The sequence below is a fragment of the Xenopus tropicalis genome, chromosome 1 (assembly GCF_000004195.4).
Source record: "Xenopus tropicalis strain Nigerian chromosome 1, UCB_Xtro_10.0, whole genome shotgun sequence".
NCBI lineage: Eukaryota > Metazoa > Chordata > Amphibia > Anura > Pipidae > Xenopus > Xenopus tropicalis.
The window spans coordinates 175842921-175867383 of NC_030677.2; the positions used below are offsets into that span (position 1 = coordinate 175842921).

Sequence of the window (24463 nt, forward strand, 5' to 3'; positions counted from 1 at the left end):
ATGAACGTCCCTGGTTTAGCCAACATCTTTAAAGGAACAAAATGATCCACCTCCTCCGGATTCAAAGAGGGAGCATGTATGTGCAAGGGATTACAAGGTGCCAAATGCTGCATCAGCTGTGATGTAATTAAACTAATTCATGTTTTGTACAGGCCTAAATGGTTCATTTATGCTTAATCAAATACAACATTTTTATAGCGCTTTGTTTGCCTGAATTTGGCCCAAAATAAAAGGTATACATTTTTGAATGGAAGTTTACTCCATGTGTGTCCTTACAGGCGAATGCCATGCCTGTCACTGCACATAGAACAGGAGGCAGAAGACAGCAGATCAGCCTTTCTTCGCCTGAAAACAAAGTGAGCCACTAACTAAGATTCTTTGTTAGCTCTTGTCTTACAGTTCACTGATTTATGGCCTTTAAATCCAATGTTGTTTTAAACAAGAGAAACTTAGCAGCTGATTTACCAAGGATCAAACTGGAAAATCCCAGGTCCCAAGCATTCAGAATAGTAGATTAAATATATATAATAATATGGTGACTCCAAATGAATAGGAGAAGTTTAACCGAACACAAACTATAGTTACTTTCCAACTTTTGATAAAGCATTCTTGCCAATCAGATTCTGAGATTATATTTCTGTTATAAAGAATAGCTGGAGTCTGATTTACAAAACATGATGTGACTGCCTTGTTTTTGAAGGTATCAAAACAAACCACAGAACAAACCACAGAACTTAGAACACGTAGCAAACATGATGATTACACTTTTAAGAAATGGCAACCTTTCTAACAGTATCACATATATTAACCTTTTATATGTTCATGCTGTAGATCACAGAATCTATGGAACCGACACAGAAGTACCAGGGTGTCTGAGCCATAGGTTCTTTTCTTTCAATGAGGGAATGAGTCAACATGGAAAAAGGTTATATAAAAAGTGTCTAAAGTGCTGAAAAAAAACATAATCTAATATTGCTGAAGGTAGAGAGACAACAAAACTGAGAAATTAAAATGCATTATCAGTGACATGAAGCCGCTAAACAATTATTTAGCTTTTTCCTGTGAAATAAATAGATCAGGAGCTGCCTCTGCACTGTACTACATCATTCACATTGGTTATCTGTTTATTACAAAACATGCACACCCTTAGGCAACAATTATATTTCTCTGGCTTTGCTTTGTATCAAATATACAGAAGTGAGAAACAGAAGTTCAATTATTTCATATACCAGATTCATTAATGTGATATACCATGCTGAAAGGAGTCTCTTAAAGGAACAGTAACACCAAAAAATGAAAGTGTTTTAAAGTAATTAAAATATAATGTACAGTTGCCCTGCGCTGGTAAAACTGGTAAGTTTGCAACAGAAACGCTACTATAGTTTATATAAATGAGCTGCTATGTCAACACGGGGGCAGCCATTGAAGCTGGGAAAAAGGAGAAAAGGCACAGGCACATAGCAGATAACAGATTAGCTTTGTAGAATATAATGGGGTTTTATCTGTTACCTGCTAAGTAACCTGTGCCTTTTCTTCTGTAAATGGCTGCCCCCGTGGCTACACAGAAGCTTTATTATATAAGCTATAGTAGTCTTTCTAAGGAAAACACACCAGTTGTACCAGTACAGGGCAGCATTACATTATATAGTAATTACTTTTATACACTTTCATTTTTTGGTGTTACTGTTCCTTTAAGCTTGCCAGTTTATATAACATCCAAATCTGTATAAAAAAAATGTATTAAAACCCCCCTTTCCCCCCCAGCACTACTTAAATAAGTAAGGGGTCAGGTACAAAGCCCCAGACATAGGTGCTAGAGTACTGAGGAGCCCAAAATTATGCCCTGACTGCTAATTTACCCAGAACTTGCATCCGGGGCAATTCTGTATTCTGCTCCATGCACAAGTTTGAAAGTGAGTAGACAGGAGAGGGAGCGCCTACATGCTTTGCACTTTGCACCCTGCCCTGCTTTTTGTAAATAGGGTTGTCACCCACCAAGGCTGGGGTTGCTATTTTATATTTACCTGCAATGTAGTTGCTAGTAAAATTGTAATAGCCTTAAATTTAGCCCCTGGCCGGCCCACCTAAACCAATCTTAATTTTTCTTTTTCCAATCTCCCCTCGATACACTCTCTAGTTGTCTGCCGTGTCATTACTCTTGTGATGTCATCCGCTCCTTGTCATGCCACCCATTTATGTCACTACCCGTTCCCACTCCCAGGCCAGCCAGTAGCTAGCAGCCCTATCTGTAAATGACCCCTAAGGTTTTTCACATCTAGGTATGTCTTACCTTTGCTATTTTGCTTGTATGAAGTGACATACTTAAAGAAGAAATGAAATTTGCCAAATAATTTTAGTCTGATATAGACTTTGTAACTAGTCTTCATGTTATTTATTGTGGCCTATTAATCTTTTACTCTTTGGCTTTGCACCTAGTAGCAAAACTGCTGTCTGTTTGATATTAATCAATCTGATCACAGAAAATTTGTCTCGCTGATAACCTCCAACCAGTGCATTTATGGAGTCCTTAGTAACATGGAAGTGTACACTGGCCAATTGCTCTTACAGTATGATTCCTTAGTTGACGTTCATGCACTTGGACAAAATACAGTATATTTTAGCTTTATAGTCATTACACAAAATATAAGTAAACAAAATAAGAAAGGGGACAAAATACTTATTGGTCTGTCATATAATTTTTGAAAAAAGTTGTCTCTATATGGTAAGATGCATAAAATGATTGCCTGCTAACCTATTAAAGGACACTGATAAATCCCACATCACAAATTATGCCTAGCAAGTACAAAAATATGTGTGCTCCCAATAAGAACAATACACATAAAATGTATATTTAAACCCATAGCCCTCATTATTAAGTCAGTATCTGTCCACAAAACGAATCCATAAAAATTCAGGTATAGCACATGAAATAATTGCTCTATTACACTGTCCCATGGAGGAGTACAAATTGTGTAGCACCATCCCATCTATACAGTTTCCCCCTTATTTCTTGTCTTTCTTTATTTCAAGGTTATGGTGTTTTTTTTATATAAAAACGCCATATTGCTGTTATTATTTCTGCTTAGGTGGCCATATTTTCCTTGGCCTGTATTTGTGAAATAAAGCATTAAATTGTGATTGATCGATTTAAATTTGATTCCTGCTTCAATGCTTGGCTGCTGCTCATGTGAGTCTCTGCCAGCTGTGCTGTCTGTAACCTGAACATGGTGCAGTTGTACCAGGGGAATGCTGAGCATTAGTACTGTCTCTTGTACATTCCATTAATCTGCACTATACAGGCCTTAGCATCTAGCATGGATTGCTTTTAGACGGATAAATGTTATTTGGTTGCACATTTCCATGCACATATCATAGTATAACTTCACATATAACCTAGTGAGGGACTAGATGGCTCTACAATATGTTTGCAATAAATTGCCTGCATCAATGTAGAATCAATTCTTTTTTGTTTTTTGGAAATTTCTATTTTTGAAACAAACCCAAAACAATACATATATACAGGTACCTGGTAGCTGCTCTATTCCATTTATAACAAACATGTACCAATGTGTAATACAGTCCCCATTGTACGTTCATGATCTAACAAATAGATTTATGAGAAATTGAATTTTTAAATTTTTCAAGTTTTTTTCTAATTCAAAAAAAGTTGCAAATTTCTATTGTCTTAGATTTAAAAAACAGCTCAAGCTGATTGATGTGGAGAACCCAAATTTAAAGTAGCTTGATTTTTTAAATGACAACTTCCATTGATTTTTCACATGAACTCACCAGCTTGTTGATGACAGATTTTTGTATTCCAATTTTAACAATGTTTTGCACTTACAGAATCTCAGAAATTTCAAATTCACAACTCAAACAATGATAAAAAGTCAAATTCGGATGTTGATAAATTTATTCCTAGGGCTATGGAACTGGCCAATTTGTTCACCATTCTTCAATTCTCCTCTATAGGAGCTAATTCCCAGTGAACCTTATCATTTTTTTACAAGTAGGTTTAGAATCTGTTTGGGAACACAGGCTTTAACAAACTCTGACGTTAGTTCTTAGTTTTTTTTTTTGCATATCTCTCCAGTGAAGTTATGAGCTGCTTAGTCAGGGCAAACAGGACCCTTCCTATAGAAGTTGGGAGTTCTAAGGTGACAAAAAAATGGGGAGCATATATCTAAAATCAATGCAAAACATTTATTATGTCAGTCTGTCAGAGTGGTGAATACACTACATGGTGGAGTTATTTGAGCTGTTGGGGGGTATCAGCTGGGGAGGTGCCACCTCCCCTTATTCCCTCTGTCTGTCATGTCCCAACAGTGCGCAATGTCTCTCACCTGCCTTCACTAGCAATCACATAGTTTCCCACAAACTAATAACTGATGTCCCTAAATTGATTACAGTTTCTTCCAGGGTTCTGATTCACACAATAGCCTTCATAATGGGAGCTACTGCTGCCCTTGCTAGCTAACCTTGCTGCTTCTCACCGCTAAAGCAAACTGTTGGCTAAAACTAACCTTCCCCTAACCTGATCAAGAACTGTTTTCCCAACCTGTGAAAGAACCTGATACAAAGGGCTTGTAATATTAGCAAATGCTAAATGCAACTAATCTTGTAGGTGAACCATCTTATATAGGTTTCTGGGCTTGGGATCTTTCCTACTATAGAATCTTTCTAGAGGATTCCCACATGTCCAACCTTACAGGTTGTGGAATTAAACAATATATCAACTATAACATTATATTTCATCCTATATATACATACAGATTATGCCAAAGCATAACTTACCAAATACATTTGGACCTGTGCTTGACACATATACACAAGACCACTATCTGAAACCTACATAGCCCCATGGATCCTTGAAATAAGATATTTTTGTTCCCATAATGATTTGTTTTTACACACAATATATTGTAAATCTATGTCTGCTCTGTGCCTCCCAAAGTGATTTATCTGATTATCTATGCTTCACCTAGGGTGTGGGACCCATCATTCATATCTGTGAAATGGAGTATCTAATTACTTTTGTTCTTTTCCAATCATATTTTGTGTTATATTTTAGTTGTTGTTGGAATAAAACTTTAAAAATGTTCTTACCACCTCCCTGTATTAAAGGCATTTTTACAAATGTTAGTGAGTATTGCTAACTGAATTTCAAATTTACTATACATACAGAATTCCCTCAAGAGGGAACCATAGAAAACCATAATACCCAACTCTGAATCAAATTCCCACCCCTAAAAGCCATAAGCAAAACATTCATTCAATCCCTGTGAGCGATCCTTGTTGCCTTTTTATCATGATGATATTCACAGTCATCATAACTATCCAGAATTTTGATAGATAAGTCTCCCTTGGTAATACAAAAGAACTGCAACTTTATGATTAAAAGAATGTGTTTAATGGATTATGGGATTGTCCAGATAAGGGGCCTTTTTGTAAAGGCCACTAAAAAATGTGTAAACATTAAAAAACACACTTTGATTGTTTTACGACCAACATGGATTTATACAGCTCAATTACCATTGCAGTATATATGGATTTTATTGTTACTAGGAGAATAGTTGTCATTAAAAAATACAATTTCTTGTTAAATATGATTGTATGAAAAATGGTCTTCCATTATTTAAGAGCTTTCCAGATAACAGATCCCATACCTGTACTTAATGATAACAGCTATTTATCAATATGACAGTTAAAGCATCTTCAGATAAGTGTTCATCTAGCCCTTATGTACATCCCAGTTATTAATTGTCTTGAAAATAAGGCACCTAGCACAGTTTTCCAGATTCTAACATCAACCATTTGTTTTGAAGCATCAAATATCTTTATGACTTGAAACCCTATTTCTGTAGGCGTAAATATTGTTGAGATTATTGGCATGTATTGTGTGAATAAAGTTAGCCGTTGCCTTCTCTGTTAGATTATTTCTTACATATTATGATTTCTGCTCTCTTAGCTGTATTTCTGAAGGTTGCTTTTCTTTATCATGCATTAGTTTAAATTATGTTTGCCGTGCTTTTCAAGTACATGTAGCTGCACTGAGAACAACACAGATATACTTAATAATCAGTGTCTAACAAGATAGTAGCTGAGCTGTGAAAAGTACAAACTGCAAACAAGAGTTGTAATTGATTGAAAGGCTTCTCTGCCTTCAGAAGTTGCTGCCAATACACTAATTACAAAGTTGCATCCATTAAGCAAACCGCACATTCTTTAATGACCTTGGACTAAGAGTGATATAAATCAGCAGCTTAAAGACAGTAGAATGAACCTCTATATAGAAATGAAAAAAATCTAAACAGAAGATGAAAACTGACAGCTCATAACATGCGCAACTTTGCCACTGAATGTTGTACTTGGAATTCTTCTGTGAACTATTCATTATTTTGAGTTAATTAGAGAAAAGGTGTACCCTATATCACAAGAACAAATACAAATAGTTTTGCTTTTGCAGAAGCATTGTGGAGAGCACATTAGGAATATTTTTCTGAATGCTATTAAAAAGGTTGCTTTTGTGAGCCTCTAGAGACTGAGTTCCATTTCTAGAAAGCTTGATCTTAAAGAGATACTGACACCAAAAATTAAACTTTTTCCTTTTTTAACATCTATCATTACGGAAGAGCAGTAGGGCCACCAAAAAAAAATTCTGTTGAAAGTCATAATTACGACTTTAAAAAGTCAGAATTATGACTTTTTACAGTCAGAATTTTTTTTTTCTGTTTGTACAAAACCTGCTGTTAAAAGTCATAATTTTATGACCAAATGTGATTCCCAATGCTCTTCTATAAGGGGACTGCTATATTTGTGCAGCAGTAGTTTTGGAAATTCTAATTCGAATTTGTGAGTTTCCGCTCAAAAAAACTCAAATTGCGGTGAAAACGTGTATTTGCATTTTTCTGCCCACCACTAAATCTAGCCCTATATATTTGAAAATACGTTGATAAGCATTGTTTTCACTTATGTTCATGTTTATTAGGTTATTATACTGCTTTGTAGAAACAACCACAAGGAAAAAAAGAATACTGCATTTTGAATTCACAGAATTAGGTATACTTAGAATTAATGCATTGCAACAGCTGTCTGTAGAACAAGTCCTTAACTGGGTAAAGAGGACACTATACCACAGGTAAAAGGGACATGGCCTACTTTACAGTAGCATTCAAGCTGCCTATGGGGAAAAAAAGCTAAATATAAAAGCAGGGTTTAGTCAGAGTCAGGTTAAGTCAAAATGCTCAGCTCCGCCATTTTTATTTTAATAATGATGTTATTCTTGAATATTTTATTTTACATTTTTCATACGTTTCTATCACTGTTCTCCAAACATTACAAAATAGAGCATACATTTTATACTGTAGTGACTATAACCCATTCCTAGCCATTTAAACAATGGGATTTCCCTCCAATGTACACAGAGTTCCTGCCTGCGGGTGATCAGGCAAACCTGAGAATACTGCACAGTACTGGTGTGAAAGAGCCTGTGACAAATTTTGTCACTGTCTTCACCTGATGGGTTCATAGGAATACACCCTAGAGAATCCTATAAGTGTATACTTATAAACTTATATAAATATAGTAAACTTTATATAAAACAATAAACTCGCTTAGGCCGGACCCTTTATATACAGTGTCTTCCCAAGAGCTCTCATCAATTCATAGATAGCTGTATCTTCCCCTAAGTACCTTTTCTAGGACTAAGCCTTCTGCTCCCAAGCAACAGATAGGAACACAAGACCTAAAACTTTAAGACCATCACATAAGGGTCAGACACTTTTGGTTCTGCCACTATATTCCCACTGGCAATTTAGTTACTGGGGCAGTCTTATGAGCCATATCACTAGACATCACATGCAGCTCCACAGTGCTGGCAATTTTAACAGAGATATCAGTCACCTTCATTTTGTGGCTTGGCTGTGAGCTATTTAATCCCTATGTATCACTTAGGAACTTAAGGCCTCTCCTTTGGGACAAGCTTAATAGGGCAATTACTTATAGTCACCCTCTTTATATACTTTGATAGCACTTTCCTCATTTTGGGCTTCTGAATTCCCAGCACTCCTCTGGAGCTCTCAGCATCCTTTTGGGGCATGGGAGGGAGGGGATTGTATACAGGCAGTCCAATCATCTATGTCACAAGAAAAAACATGGAGTAGCTGAGTAGCTTCACTTTCCCTGTTTGCCCTGTTTAGCTCACAAAATAACAAAAAACACATACATACATTTATTGTGATTAAAACACAATGGGTACACTATCCCTTTAATAAGGATTTACATTTTTGAAATATCTGAAAGTGTTTCAGACTAATTTTGATGATATTGAGATTTTTTGATTTGGGATTTTAACATGGTACAGAGAGCAGAAATGTGATATGTGGGAAAAGAAACGTGACATCTAACTGCACAATAAGATCTCATTACAGGTAAACACTATGACATATAGATCTTGTAATTGCAAATATTTCATTGGTGTTGTATAGAAAATAACAAAGTAGCTATGCTGTATTTTACAGAAAATAACAAAGAAGAGTGTTATTATTCTTAGTGACATGTTTCTCTTTTTCCCTCTGAGATTTTTTTTCTTACTCGAGAGCCAATTTATCAAATGCCAAGATGAAAATTTTATTTGTCCTGAACCAAAAAAAATGTTTTTGTTCCTGTGGATCAAATTGTTTCTATACTTGTCAATATTTCTCATCTTCTCACCGGCTTTTTTTAAGATAATAAATTTGGGTACTTAAACCTGCTGAGATCCATTCAAATCGATAAGTATATCATCTTTGGGTGAATGAAAATATATCTATTACTCTTCTTACTTGAGAATTCTAGAGAGATACTAAGTGCTTTAGTCTATGGGAACTTTATGCAATGGGAGTATATGTTTCTCAGATAGATTTTTAATAGAAAAAATACAGGCAAAAAGCTATAAATAAAAAATTAGCAAGAACATTAATGAACCTAGGGTTCAGTAATCTGTGTGAATGGATAAAATGTAATAAACATCTCCATTTTACAGAACTTGTGTTGTAATCAACACATTTTCTTAGTACAGATATGGGATCCATTATGCACAATAATTATGAGCTGAGGTTTACCAGACACGGGATTTTCCATAGTTTTAAACACCATCCCTTATGTCTAATAACATTTTAACCTTAAATAAACCCAATGGCATTGTTTTGCCACCATCAAGTAAAAGGTACCTTTTTATTATTAAGGAGAAAAGGTAGAACACCTTATAAAATTACAATTATTTATTTAAAATTGACTCGTTTGGCAAAGTTTGTTCTGGTTATTGGGTTTCCAGATAAAAGATGCCTGTGATATTATATTCATTCTGTACTGTTTTGTGAAGAAGCAAAAGGACGAAAGCATTACAGTTTGAGTGGGCTCTCTACAGAAACTGTGCCTTTGTTCAAGTCACTCTTACCATGTTGAGATAAACATTGTGTTAAAAAATGTGCTTTTCTAAAGGTTCCGTGCCTCTATATTTTTCTCAGTCAAAGTTTGTAAGCAGTTCATTTTGTTATAGCATCAACTCTGCTGCAGACATTAAAGTGCCAGTGACAAATACACAAGTTCAACAAAATTATGCCTAAACAAGGGTAATAGCAAGCATTTTTATTTGTGTTGAGGGTAGGGGTCAAAGCTCAATATCACCCCATTCATTATGAATGGGAATTGCCTGCAAGGACCTGAAGCAGAATTACTTTTGAGCAATAAATGCCCATGACTTCTCTAAAGTACCTCTTAGCTTATTTATGTAGAAAAATAGTAAGAAATGCAGCATTGAGCCTAATCCCTCAAAGAGAGGAGTATTTGGGGCCATTGCTTGCCCTTTAACTGCCCCCTTCCCCCACTGCATCGGCAGTATACACTTGTGTTTACCATGAGCCCAATTAGGATAGTTATGTTTAAGATTCCTTCCTAAATGATTAATTTTTTGTTTTACTTTAAGTATACGGCACTAAACTTTAGTTTCATTAGCAGAACTAGATGTGAATGTACCTCAGAGATATTGTTATACTCGAGATCAATCACAATCCTTGACTTCCTTTTAACTTTTCTCATTAAATTATGCAGACACCAAGACTAAAGCAAGGCATGATTAAAGGCTTGAAACAAAGTTGAACTTGTGTCAGGAACACTTGTATTAAGGGAATCAAAAATCCAATAAAGAATGCAAATATTAGAACAGACTTATTTGTAGCCCTTCAAGGAGGCACAGATATCACAACAAAGTGTTTTGCATTTAGATTGTGAGCAAATTGGGAATATTGCTGACTGGACTTGCTAAATTAAAGACAAATAAAAAAAAAACTAAACTGCAAGCTCCCCCATATGGAAAAGCCACACATTTACAAAACATGTACAAATTCGGAATCTGATTTGTAGCTCTAAAATTTGCAGTAAAAAAAATGTAGACTTTTCCAAGATATACTGTGCGTCAAAATGGCTAAAACTTGCCAAGATCATGTAGAAGTCAATGAGAGATGTCCCTTCCCTGGAGCATTATTCTTTTGCTTTAGAGGTTTTGGTTTTTTGAAGCTGTTTTTTTGTGACACAATTCGACAAAGTCTCAGTTTTAATGCAACAAGTTGAGAAATTCTGAATATAAAAGAATGTTAGAGTTTTAGTAAATCTGACTCTTAGGGACATGGGTTTGACTGTGTCTTACTCCCTCTACTGCTGATCCTGGTGGAGGACAGAGGTAGATTAACTAGAACCCTGACACTGTTGGCGAAAAGAAGGTAAGGGGAAAATAAAATGAACAATTCAGGCTGGCTTTTTGTGAGTAGTGTAGTAATAGCAGTGTAGTAGTAGCGGAGTAGTAGCAGAGTAGTGCTTTGCTTTGTTCAGTTTTGGCATATCTTTCACAAGGTTGCACAGTGTCATCAGTAAGTTACAGGTTCTAGGCTCATAAACCCTAACGTGAGGGTTTGTGAATTCGAGTTTGTTTTTCTAAATCGAATAAACTTGAATATCAAATGGCCACTTATTTATAAATAAGGAAATCTTGTACGAATAAAAAACTTGAATATCACAAGTTTACCAGCTCTAAAACCTCGAAATGACTTGACTTTGCCTATGCCAGCTCTCATTAGCTTCTACAGAAACTCTCAAGCTTTTAGATGGTGAATTTTAACATTTAAGTCATTGGGTTTTTTGCACTTAATAAATACCAGACATTCAAGTTTTCAAACCATAACTTGAATTTGAGTTTTTTAAGCATAAAAAACTTGAATCGAGAAAAAAATTCAAACTCATGGCTCTGCCAATCACCTAATTTTATTAAAAAAGAAGCTTTTAATAACTTGTTCCTTCGTTATATAAACAAAAAAAACCAAGTGATTCCAAACCGTGGTCTTCTGCCTATTTTCATCAACTAATTTGCTTGCCTCAGATACCAAAGGTCCCACTCCCTCATGCTTGACTTTTAATACTAGTTTTAATATTGATCTACAAAATTATTTATTTTCAGTTTTTGCTCACTTGATTGCTTTTTGCATGACTAAGGGGGGCATTTACTAACGTTCAATTTTTTTTACAATTCGTATTTTTGTGTGCCAAAATATTTTCTCATAAAAAAAGACACACAATTTTTTCACAATTTATAATACAACAAATCTGAAAGAAAAAAATATGCCATGAAAAAGCTGTCGAGATTGTGTAGAAGTCAATGGTAGGTGTCCTTTTTACACCTGGAAGATCTTTCCATGCTTCTGAATTTGGAGGTTTTTGGGGGGTTTTGATGCTTACAATTTTCATGTTTTTTCCATGCTTTTTTTTCTTTGTGCTTTTCTAATTCATATCTTTTGCTAAATAACTAGACGCTTGTGGTTTTTGTCGAAATGAGTTTAGTTGTGATTTAAAAAAACTCTAAAACCACGAAAATCTGATAAAATCCGAAAAGTTGATAAATGCCTCCTAAATGTTTCAGGTGACATTTTGTCTTAGTAAATTCAATGTCAACCTTTCTATTAAATCATACATGTTTGCTCTGATTTGTTTTTGTTTCTAAGGGTAATATACATAGAAAGGTATATCTATTATTTAGCATTTTAAAGACATTCCATTTACCTTTTGTGCTTAACCATGTAAAAAGACTGCCTGAGTAAGCATTATGCTAGCCTGCATGCCTCAAATGTAGGGTATGCTTTGGGCAATATTAATCCCAAGGGTAATGACACACAAGGGGGGACATTTATTAATGTACGAACGCTCCGAGAGTATTTTCTGCTACAACTTCGTACCTTGCGGCAAAATTTGTGCGACAAAATCGTATTGTTGCGTCGAGTACGAAAGTTTCGGATTCATTCAAGCTTCGGTATCGTGACTTTCCTTGGGCCAGGTTGGAGCTGCAGAGTGCCATTGAGCGCTATGGGAGACTTTCCTTGGGCCGGGTTGGAGCTGCAGAGTGCCATTGAGCCCTATGGGAGACTTTCCTTGGGCCGGGTTGGAGCTGCAGAGTGCCATTGAGCCCTATGGGAGACTTTCCTTGGGCCGGGTTGGAGCTGCAGAGTGCCATTGAGCCCTATGGGAGACTTTCCTTGGGCCGGGTTGGAGCTGCAGAGTGCCATTGAGCCCTATGGGAGGCTTTCCTTGGGCCGGGTTGGAGCTGCAGAGTGCCATTGAGCCCTATGGGAGACTTTCCTTGGGCCGGGTTGGAGCTGCAGAGTGCCATTGAGCCCTATGGGAGACTTTCCTTGGGCCGGGTTGGAGCTGCAGAGTGCCATTGAGCCCTATGGGAGACTTTCCTTGGACCAGGTTGGAGCTGCAGAGTGCCAATGAGCCCTATGGGAGACTTTCCTTGGGCAGGGTTGGAGCTGCAGAGTGCCAATGAGCCCTATGGGAGACTTTCCTTGAGCCAGGTTGGAGCTGCAGAGTGCCATTGAGCCCTATGGGAGACTTTCCTTGGGCCAGGTTGGAGCTGCAGAGTGCCATTGAGTCCTATGGGAGGCTTCCAAAATCATGCACAGAAGGATCAAAGTCGGAAAGGTTTTCCCGCTGTTTACAATCGTTTGTTATGAAAATTTTGTAACTTTCGGAGCGCCAATACGATATTATCGTGACTATTCCGATTTTTTCGTAAGCATTTTTGTGATATTTGCGATCATCAGAAATTATCGTATCCAATCCGAATTTTACCTATTTCGGAATTCAAACTTGTGATTTGATGAATGTAGCCCAAAGTGTTTTGTTGCCTCATGGGTGATAATTGAAATCGCCACGTACATATCAGTTCAGTTGTGTCACTGTATCATTAATAGAGATGTAGCGAACTGTTCGCCGGCGAACTAATTCGCACAAAAATCGGGTGTTCGCAAGTTCGCGAACTTTTAGCGAAGTTCGCAATTTTGGGTTCGCCTTAGCTGGAGCCAAATTTTGACCTCTCACCCCAGAGCCAGCAGATACATGGCAGCCAATCAGGCAGCTCTCCCTCCTGGACCACCCCTGGACCACTCCCTTCCATATATAAACCGAAGCCCAGCAGCCATTTTACATTCTGCCTGTGTATGCTTGATGAGTTAGTATAGGGAGAGAGCTGTGCAGGGGTTCGAGGGACAGTTTAGGTAGCTTTGCTGACTAGTAATATACTTTCTACTGCTCTGTATGTAGCTGCTGGGGACAGCTGTCCTGCTGATCTCATCTGCTGTAACCCAATAGTCCTTGTAAGGACTGCTTTTATTTTCTGATTACTGTTACTCTAGTCTTCTTTTCATTGTGTACTGCAGCTCCATCTGTGTGTGTTGGAGACAGGTGTGCTGCTCCGAGTAGTGCACTAAGCACCAACCACACATTGAATCGGCTGTAACCTTTACACGACTTGATTGGCATGTAGACGCCGGACGTTTTAAAGCAGTTTATTACACAAGTTTATAAATGTAGTGTGATTTCTGCCCTTTACAGCACAAAACGCAACGCTGTATCAACAACGTATTTTTCATAGAAATTTTTGCCCTTGATCCCCCTCCTGCATGCCACTGTCCAGGTCGTGGCACCCTTTAAACAACTTTAAAATCAGTTTTCTGGCCAGAAATGGCTTTTATAGGTTTTAAAGTTCGCCTTCCCATTGAAGTCTATGGGGTTCGCAAAGTTCGCAAAAGTTCGCACTTTTTGGCGGAAGTTCGCGAACGGGTTCGCAAACTTTTTTTGTGAGGTTTGCTACATCTCTAATCATTAATGATTACAAGAATTAAAAGATGCATTGTTTGTTGGAGAACCTGAGACCAAGACTTGCTGCTTAGCATTTTCACAAAGGTCGCCATGATCACTTCCATTTGTTATATGAATAAGTATAAAGAAAATTAATATTTGTATTCCCTAGGCTTCATATGAAGGACTGATATGATAGCCCCCTATATACAATGAAAGGGTTGTAGGTATCAAGTAAAAATGCAGCTAATCTGCCATTCTGTGTTGCCATGTCCTAATGGTAAGGGTATGGCTGCAGCCTGTATTCATAATGGAAAATATAGTCTGTTTCAGTTCTTTTCTTCTGGCAACTGGCTTTCTTATTTTTGTTATGGTCTGTTGCGCTATGCATCATTTCCTTATGGTTTGGATAAGCATAGGATAACACACAATGTTTTAATGCACTAATGAGCTCAGAATTGGAAAAATATCCATGCTGTATGTTTCAAATTTGCCATCTTCCATTGCATACAAAAGACCCCTGGTGATATCCAGTCTTTATCTAACTGTCAATTTAAATCCGCAATACCCACAATGTTATATTTTCCCTTTTTATTTTAAGTACGCATCACTTGCAAAGTTTGATCCTATACTGGGGACAAAACAGAAATCCTTGCACTCTCTGTCTTCCAAAACTACCTATAGTGCACAACCATGCAGGTGTTTAAGATGTGCCTTTATGTGCCCAAGTGTTGCTTTCTGCTGTTAAATAACTATGATGGCCAATTTCTGCAGTTGTTTCTAAATTTCTCTTTTCATGCTGAACTCAGTAGTTCCTTTTTCCTAGTGTTTTCTTCCTCTAAATGTGTGCTGCATAATTTTGTTATGCTTGATGAAATAAGGAACTCATGCCTGAAAGACTAGGAAGCTGTGCTTGCCAGTCAGAATTTTAAAACATTCTTTTAGACGCTTGATCAAATTTAAAAAACAAGATGCCTGTTGTGCAGAGAATATTCCCTTAAACACACAACACATTAACTATAATACAAAAATGAAAGGTAGAAATAATGCTTTATATTAAAGACATATAATTAAGCTTGCATATTGCCTTACAAAGAACTCCAGAACTTCAGATGCTACCACAACCCTTGGTAGGGTTGGCTTAGTTTGCCATCTTTTTTTTCAGCCCTGTGAAATGAGCTTAAATGACAGGTGCGCATTCATTTTTGCTTGATGCTTTGAGATGACCCCTAAGCTTAGCTTCTCAGACTACACTGGGCATGTGCAGTGTCACTGACACTCCTAAGAAGGACCAAGGTCATGAGCTGCTGTGGCAACTTTAGACTGGTACAGTAAATTCACTATATAAACTATGACTAGATTTTTTTTAAGTAATTTTCAACGTTACATGAACCCATTAACACAATAAACCAATATGAAAAAATGCTTCCTTAATCATGTGAAAAATTTTACAATCAAAATCTTAAATAATTATGGATATTAACTAGTGATGAGCAAATCTGTCTGAATTTGTGAATCTTTCAAAAGATTTACGAAATGGTGAACGGCATAAATCTCATGAAACGCAGAAAATGTCACACACCAAAAATAATTGTTGCACACTTTAAATTCTTTTGATGCGTGTGCCAATTTTTTTTACACACATGGTTTTTTTATTACACGAGTGACAATTTTCTTTGATGCAGACGACAAGTTTCTGTCGCACAGCAAATATTTCCACTGCAAATGTTATCACTCAACAGTGTTGTAAAGACTGGGTACCAAGTACAACTTTGTGTGGTGCTTTCATGAATTGGAATCTGTATGGATATCCATAAACAATCACACTAGGAAAGTAGAACCATAGACCCAAGCAAGGAAGTGAGCCCTACCTTACTACTAGTCTGTATAACCCTGAGAATGTAATATCCTAGGAATAATACCAGTCTATGGCACAGGGCTAACTTAATAAATAGGGGCATTTGCCCAGGGCCCAATAATTGTGGGGGCCTATTGTGTTTTCTCACAATCAATAGTAATAAATCCAAGACCAACTTGGGAATCCTCCAGTTACATGGGAGTAGAAGAAACAAAAGGTTATATGAAAGCAGTTCTAATGTGTAGCGCTGGTTCCTTCTGAAAGCTCAGACTCAGGCACAATGCACTAAGATGGCACCTACAAACCAATATTACAGCTAAAAAAATACATTTGTTGGTTCAAGAATAACATTTAAATGGTAGAGTGAATTATTTGTAATGTAAAAAGTGTAAAATAGAAAAAATAATGTATACCATAAAAATCAAGACCGAATCCCTTTAACGTAAAGATACAGTCTCATCACCAGATAAAAACACACTGTTAAAATGCCATGTGCCTCAGGCCCTAGGATATCTGTAGGGAGAAAGCCATCATCTTGTTTTCATCAGTGCTATAGATAAGGGTTTGTTGGATAATTTATCAGAATGAAAAGTTAGCACTTCAGGCAGAATTCAGTTTTATTATGAATGATGTTAATTTAAAAAAAAACAAAAACCTGTTTGTAAGTAAGTTTTGTCTTGTTCAGATGCGAATTATAATTCATGTAACAAATACCTTAAGGACAGAATTATAAAAGTTGGAGCTCACCCCAGTAAATTCACCCACCCTGTATTCATTCCTATGGGATTTTTAGAAGCCTGTTTATCAAATGGTGAACTAACTTCCCCCATTGATGAATATGTTTCTAAAAACCCCATAGGAATAGATAGAAAGTGAGTGAATTTTACTGCAGTGAGCTCTAATCTCGTACTTTGATAAACCTGCTCCCTTAGTTTCCGTGTAGGTGAGTCAGTTTGAAAGGTACCTGAATCAATCTCTTCTAAATAACAACAGTAAACAAGACATATTTACACCAAGTACAGTTTTATAACATTGGGCACAGTGCGCTTTCAATAATCAATCACCCAGAGACAAATAGATAAGGCTCACATTCAGCAATAACTGCTCCAAACAGATTGGTGACCAACCCGTGACACAACCTTTACATTTTATAGTTACTTATTAACCCATCATCAGCCCTTTTCTTATTCTTTTACTCTCTTATATCTGTTTCTTCTTCTGAGCTAATCTTTGGCCTTTAAAGCCTCCCTCAAGGATAACTGTCTATTTAATATTCTTGAAGATTAAACATTTGCATTTTTCTCAGACATAGGGGCACATTTACTAATCCACGAATCCGAATCACGAATGGGAAAAAATCGTATTGGAAACGAAAATTTCGGAAGATCGCAAATATCACGAAAATGCTTACGAAAAAATCGTATTAGTCACGATAATATCGTATTGGCGATCCGAAAGTCACGAAATTTTCGTACCGAACAATTGTAAACAGCGGTAAAACCTTTCTGATGTTTTCGTGCAAACGTCCGAAAAAGTCGTTGCGCCGTACGAAAAAGTTGTGCGCCGTACGAAAAAGTCGTGCGGACGCCCGAAAAAATGGTGAAAATACGCTCGGAGCGTTCGTGCTTTTGTAAATGTGCCCCATAATGTTGTTGTGAAAAATGATGATGAGCGAAAAATTTGCAAAACGTGGGTGTTGTGTGTCTTCTTTGACGTGCGTGACTTTTTTTTAACGTGCGCAACTTTTTTGATGCGTCCGCGCTTTTTTTACATGACTGTGCCTTACTTTCTTAGAAATGCTTTTTTTTAAATTTTAATATTATTTTAACAATTTCTATTTGGTTGACAGTTTACATTCTGCAGTTTTTGCCACTTTGTATAAAATTTTCCTTCAGCCCTTAGAACTCTCTGATTAGCTCATTTGCAGCAATAGTCTATATATATATAGACTATAGGGGCCATGATTGCTGTTTTTCAAATGCAACTGCCAGAAAAGAGTTGACACATGAAATTTTACATTTGTAAAATGTCTGGAATTAGCCAGCAGTATTCTAAACAATAAAGGTGTAACATCTTTTGATTAACTGATTAGACCTCACAGGTAAAGCTGGCCATACACGTGGCGATCTAACGATGTTTCGTGTGACCATCGGTCGCACGAAACATAGTCAGATCCGCCACACACAGTCAGGGCTGAAACAGCAGATAAGGAGGTAGAAACAATAGGATTTCTACCTCCTTCTGCCGATTCAGCCCTGACGGCAGATTTTGGTCAGGCGCCTTCTATGGCGCCCGATCAAAATTTTCTAACCTGGCCGATCGGCGAGTCGTCCGATATCAGCAGCCTCCTGCGAAACCTCGTTTCGTACGATAGTATCGGTGCGTGTATGGCCAGCTTAAGGGTTAAGAAGGCCAGCAATACCAGGTGGTGGATTACAAGTCGGTAGGGGACACTAGGATTTCACTTTAAATCTTAATCCAAAAAAAATATGTGAACAATATTTAAATCAATTGTTTTAAGAAATGAATATAAGGAGAAAGTTACACACTACTGGTATTTTAGAAACAAAGTAATATTTTAATAAACAGTTATGTTTGTTACTATATTGGCTTAGTCCAAAGGGCACATTTACGTTAACAGACACAATGAGAAAAGTGCAATTTTCAAGGACATTTGCCATGTTTTTTTCCCCAAAATGCAGAGTTTTTCCCAGAATGCAGATGGGTTTTGTGCCTGATGCAGTTGCACTATGACTGGCACAATTGCATGGCTTCAACAAAAATGAATGCATCTGCATGCGCATTTCATTGCAAGTAGGAGGCAATTGCATGGAAGTCCATCTGGCATCATTTCTGGTGTTCGGCGTGCAAGTGACATCTGCTGCCAATTCTTTAGGCACAAGTGTGCTTTGCCTATTAATGCAGGGCACAAAGGGAACCCTGGAGCTACTGCCTAGTCAGGAGGTGGTAGTTCCCATGATCCCCTGTGTCAATTGGCGCAGGAGCACCTAATTCAGAACAGAAGGCAGGAAGTACTGGCACTGAGCACAACTATACAGAAGTGCAAAGAGTGCATTTTGACACACCTTTAATGGTGTTACACGCAATTCATTGCGGGGGAAAAGTGCAAGTTGCCCACTGAGTCTGCAAAAGTAAATGAACCCTTATATGTCTACATGAGTAATAGAAGGCAAGCTGTGCCCAGAAAATTTTGAAATCATACACAAACATCTATGTGTGGCACATACAATTTGATGAATATTTCTTCTTTCCACCAGAATATCATATTACTGGTGATATATAGGTATTTCTCCTTTTTATTTAACAACTGTTTTGCATATCTAAACTATGTAATCATTATTTTATATGATATTTGTGTATTATTGGCTGTTACACACAGGTTGTAAGTGCATTCTCATATGGTGGCTTCTTTGTGCTCAGGAGACTGGGTCTTGTCCAGTTTTATCTGCATTCATCATTGGCATGTAGTTCAGTTGGTTCAGTCACAAAATTATTGGGGGCTGCTCTGCCCCATACTGAATAAAGGGAACAAGGCTAAACTATTTTCACTATACAGGTATGGGATCCATTATCCGGAAACCCGTTATCCAGAAAGTTCAGAATTAAGGAAAGGCCATTTCCCATAGACTCCATTATAAGAAAATAATTCTAATTTTTAAAAATGATTTCCCTTTCCTCTGTAATAATAAAACAGTACCTTGTACTTGATCCCAAATAAGATATAATTCATCCTTATTTGAGGCAAAACAAGCCTATTGACTTTATTCAATATTTAAATGAATTTTAGCAGACTTAAGTTATGGAGATCCAAATTACGGAAAGATCCCTTATCTGGAAAACCCCAGGTCCCGAGCATTCTGGATAACAGGTCCCATACCTGTACTACCTAGCAAATAATGTCTCCATAAATGGGTCCCAAGGATTTGAATGTGCCAATAGATACTAGTACCCATTCACAATAACGCGCATATTCTTCATGCTTTACTAGAGAAAGGGTCCTTATCTTTAAAACAGTGACCCATGGTACAGAGAGAGAGAGAAAGGGACTGGCTGAATATACTGTAGCTGCGCAGCTTGTTATATACTTAAACAGAATCCACCTATTACTACTCACTGTGACAGGTTTTAGGTTAGATTTTTGATGACTTGGTTAAGTCTCTTAAGTGCAGTGCCATTAGTCTAACACACTTTATTTTTTTAAAAAAAGAAAGACGATGAACAAATTCTAATATTGTGTGAGACCAGATGGTGAGATGTGGCTGTATACTGAGGCCAATCTTTTATGCCAAACATAATGCTGCCTACATACAGAGCATAAAGAATATCTCCCAATTATCCAGTTTTGCAAGGAACAGTCCTGATTTCCAAATGCATAAATGGGTGAGGTTTGGAGTGGATTTTAGACCTGGCAGGGTGCAGCTGGGAGAGATCTGATCGCTCTGCAGTTTATTTACTTTACCAGATTAACATACAAATATGAGGTTTCAGCCAAGGGTTTCTTTCATTTTGATGATTTCATTGTGTTCATGTTATATTTCCACTCAAGATTTCCAGATAGAATGCATGCAGCATAAGAAAGCACATATAATAGCTGTGCTCAGCTTAGCAACAATGCAAATGTCACAGCTTATTGGCATATAAAGATGGATGGATGCTAGCCAGGCAACATTTCAATGTATCTTCAGTTTTCTCTATAAACGTAATGCTAATGACATTTTTTCTAAATATCTGAGCTTTTTAGTTCCTTTAACAATATAAAACAAGGCTGTTAATGTTAGAAAAATTATATTTTTCAATGCATTATTAAAATTCAGCATTATCAACATACTAAAACCTTTTTAGTCTTTCAGTAACTCTATAAACATATTAATTCTACAATGCTGATAAAAGCCATTGTAATACATATTACAGGTATAGGACCCATTATCCAGAATGCTCGGGACCAAGGGTATTCCGGATAAGGGGTCTTTCCGTAATTTGGATCTCCATACCTTAAATCTACTAAAAAATCAATAAAACATTATTTAAACCCCATAGGATTGTTTTGCATCCTATAAGGATTATTTATATCTTAGTTGGGATCAATTACAAGGTAATGTTTTATTATTACAGAGAAAAAGGAAATCAGTTTTTAAATTCTATATTATTTGATTAAAATGGAGTCTATGGGGGACGGGCTTTCCGTAATTCGGAGCTTTCTGGATAACGGGTTTCCGGATAAGGGATCCCATACCTGTACTATGATGAGGATCTTCACTGCACACTATAGTAGGATAGGGAAAATTACCTGTTCTTTGATTACAGTTCAGGTATTCAGAATGCAGAATGCTTGGGATCAGGGGTTTTTGGGATAAGGGATATTTTTGTAATTTCAATCATCATACCTTAAACCTGCTTAATTATTTTAATTATTTAAACAAATAAACCCAATAGGATTTTTTTGCTCCCAATATGGATTAATTAAGCATGGTTACCATCAAGTACAAGGTACTGTTTTATTATTACAGAGAAAAGGGAATCATTTAACCATGAAATAAACCCAATAGGGCTGTTCTGCCCCAATAAGGGGTAATTATATCTTAGTTGGGATCAAGTACAAGGTACTGTTTTATTATTACAGAGAAAAGGGAATCATTTAACCATTAAATAAACCCAATAGGACTGTTCTGCCCCCAATAAGGGGTAATTATATCTTAGTTGGGATCAAGTACAGGTACTGTTTTATTATTACAGAGAAAAGGGAATCATTTAAACATGAAATAAACCCAATAGGGCTGTTCTGCCCCAATAAGGGGTAATTATATCTTAGTTGGGATCAAGTACAGGTACTGTTTTATTATTACAGAGAAAAGGGAATCATTTAACCATTAAATAAACCCAATAGGGCTGTTCTGTCCCCAATAAGGGGTAATTATATCTTAGTTGGGATCAAGTACAGGTACTGTTTTATTATTACAGAGAAAAGGGAATCATTTAACCATTAAATAAACCCAACAGGGCTGTTCTGCCCCAATAAGGGGTAATTATATCTTAGTTGGGATCAAGTACAGGTACTGTTTTATTATTACAGAGAAATGGGAAATATTTTTTAAAATTAGAATTATTTGCTTAAAGTTAACTTAATCGGAGATAGCCTTCCCATACTTCAGAGCTTTCTAGATAAGGGATCCCATACCTACTAAGTTAAAAGGGCATAGCTAAACATATGGTGGTTAAAGGAATACTGGCATGGGTTTTTTTCAAAACACATTCGTTAATAGAGCTTCTCCAGCAGAATCCTGCATTGAAATCTGCTCTTCAAAAATGCAAACAGATTTTTTAATATTAAATTTTGAAATTTCACATGGGGCTACACTATTGTATTCTACAGAGCTTATCTGTTATCTGCTATGTAACCTGTGCCTTTTCTCCTTTTTTCCAGCTTGAATGGCTGCCCCCGGGGCTACACAGCAGCTTATTATTATAGTAGTGTTACTGTAGCAAACACACCAGTTTTACCAGTGCAGGGCAACAGTGCATTATATTTTTATTACTTTAAAGCTCTTTCATATTTTAGTGTTACTGTTCCTTTAATAAATCTTGCGCACTTTAGTTACTGAAACTCAAATTTGATTTTCTAAATTTTAGCCCAAAAACACTTGAATCGCGGTTAAAAACTGGAATTCCAACATTGATAAATTGGCACCATTGTGTTATATTAATGTATATTAATGTATATAAATACATTTTATCTTGGGACCAACAATTAAAACAGTGATTGTGTGCATTCAATCTATATGGTTTCACAAGAACCAAAAGAGTTATTTATAAAAATGTAACTTGTAGTAGCAAAATTATACTTAAGTAAACAAGTCATTAATTGATCATTTAGAACTTTAAATTGAGGACTTAAAGGAACAGTAACACAAACAAATGAAAGAGTATAAAAGTAATTAATATATTATGCTCTATTGCCCAGCACTGGTAAACATTGTGTGTTTGCTTCAAATCCTTACTATAGTTTATATAAACATGGCTGCTTTGTAGCCATGGGGGCAGCCATTCAAAGGAGAAAAGGCACAGGTTACTAAGCAGATAACAGAGAAAACCACATTATATTCTATAGAGCTTATCTGTTATCTGCTGTGTAACCTGTGCCTTTTTTTCACCATAAATGGCTGCCCCCATGGCTACACAACAGCTGATTTATATATAAACTATAGTAGTGTTTCTGAAGCAAACACACCCATTTTATGAGTGCAGGGTAACATTTAGTGAAGTTCCACATTTCACCATTGGCAAAAAATTTGCTTCGAAAAACAAAAGATGCATGTGACAAAAAGTCACAAAACAAATGCATTTCACATTTTGCGAATTTTGCTGTTATTTTGTGAATTTTTCAGTGAAGTGAAACAGGACAGATTGCTCATCACTAGTAACAGTACATTAACAGTCCATTTTTTTGGTGTTACTGTTCCTTTAAGAAGAAGTTTGATGGACTATATTATTTCTCTATCCTAATTTTTTATTACTTTTAATTTTGCAGGTACTGGCTAACAAACAAAGTTCAGATCAAGAGACCAAGCACAGGACTTCTCATGTACACATTAGCAACTCGATTCTGTGATGAAATTCATCTGTATGGATTTTGGCCTTTTCCTAAGGACGTCTATGGAAATCAAGTGAAATATCATTATTATGATGAACTAAAGTACAAATATTTTTCCAACGCAGGCCCTCACAGAATGCCCCTGGAATTCAAAACTTTGAATTTATTACACAACAAAGGAGCACTTAAACTGACAACTGGGAAATGTATAGAGCAATAAACATAGAGAAATACAGTGATTGATTAGAGTAAGCCATCTCTCAAGAGGCAAGGGTGCAGCAGCATTTTTTTCAAGGGTATTTTGGGAAGAGTGGAAAAGCTGGATAACGGTTAGTTGCAAGGTGCTACGGACTAATGTAAGAACCTAGTTCAGAACAAGTGCCACATTTGTTCATTGAAAGTTTGAATGTTTAACTAGTGTTTACAAGATCTACAAATGCAATCACAATTACGTTAAATTAACCCATTGTTGCACATCACATGCAATTGGGAGTTGCTGGTGGGGCGGAAAAATTGTAATATTGAAAGGTGTTTGTAAGTCTGGAGGCACGTCATTACCTAGTTTACATCGAAAATGTGTTAATCAGTATTAATTGAAGATTCATTTAATGCCAAAAGTTTCATGGATTTTAGTGTGTTGTACTAAAAATTTGTAGTGTTTTTTATAAGACTTTTTCTAGATTAGAGGTTGAAAATACAATACTGAAATGAAAGAAAAAACAAGATGCGATCGCTACACGAATTCCAAGATGGACTTTAGTTACACATCAATTGTGTGTAATATTAATTGCTATCAGTATTATGCTGGAGTATGTGGCTTGGAGCCTTGCCTT

The 24463-nt window shown here is 36.6% G+C and overlaps 1 protein-coding gene across 1 annotated transcript in view; it reads left to right on the top strand.

Annotated features, from left to right (window-relative positions):
• Positions 1-23850, top strand: part of st8sia4 (ST8 alpha-N-acetyl-neuraminide alpha-2,8-sialyltransferase 4) — a 58066-nt gene extending 34216 nt beyond the window's left edge. The window contains exon 5 of the mRNA NM_001097278.1: positions 23568-23850. Coding sequence (NP_001090747.1) covers positions 23568-23850 — 283 coding nt within the window. The remainder of the gene's footprint in view (positions 1-23567) is intronic.
• Positions 23851-24463: the final 613 nt, after the last annotated feature.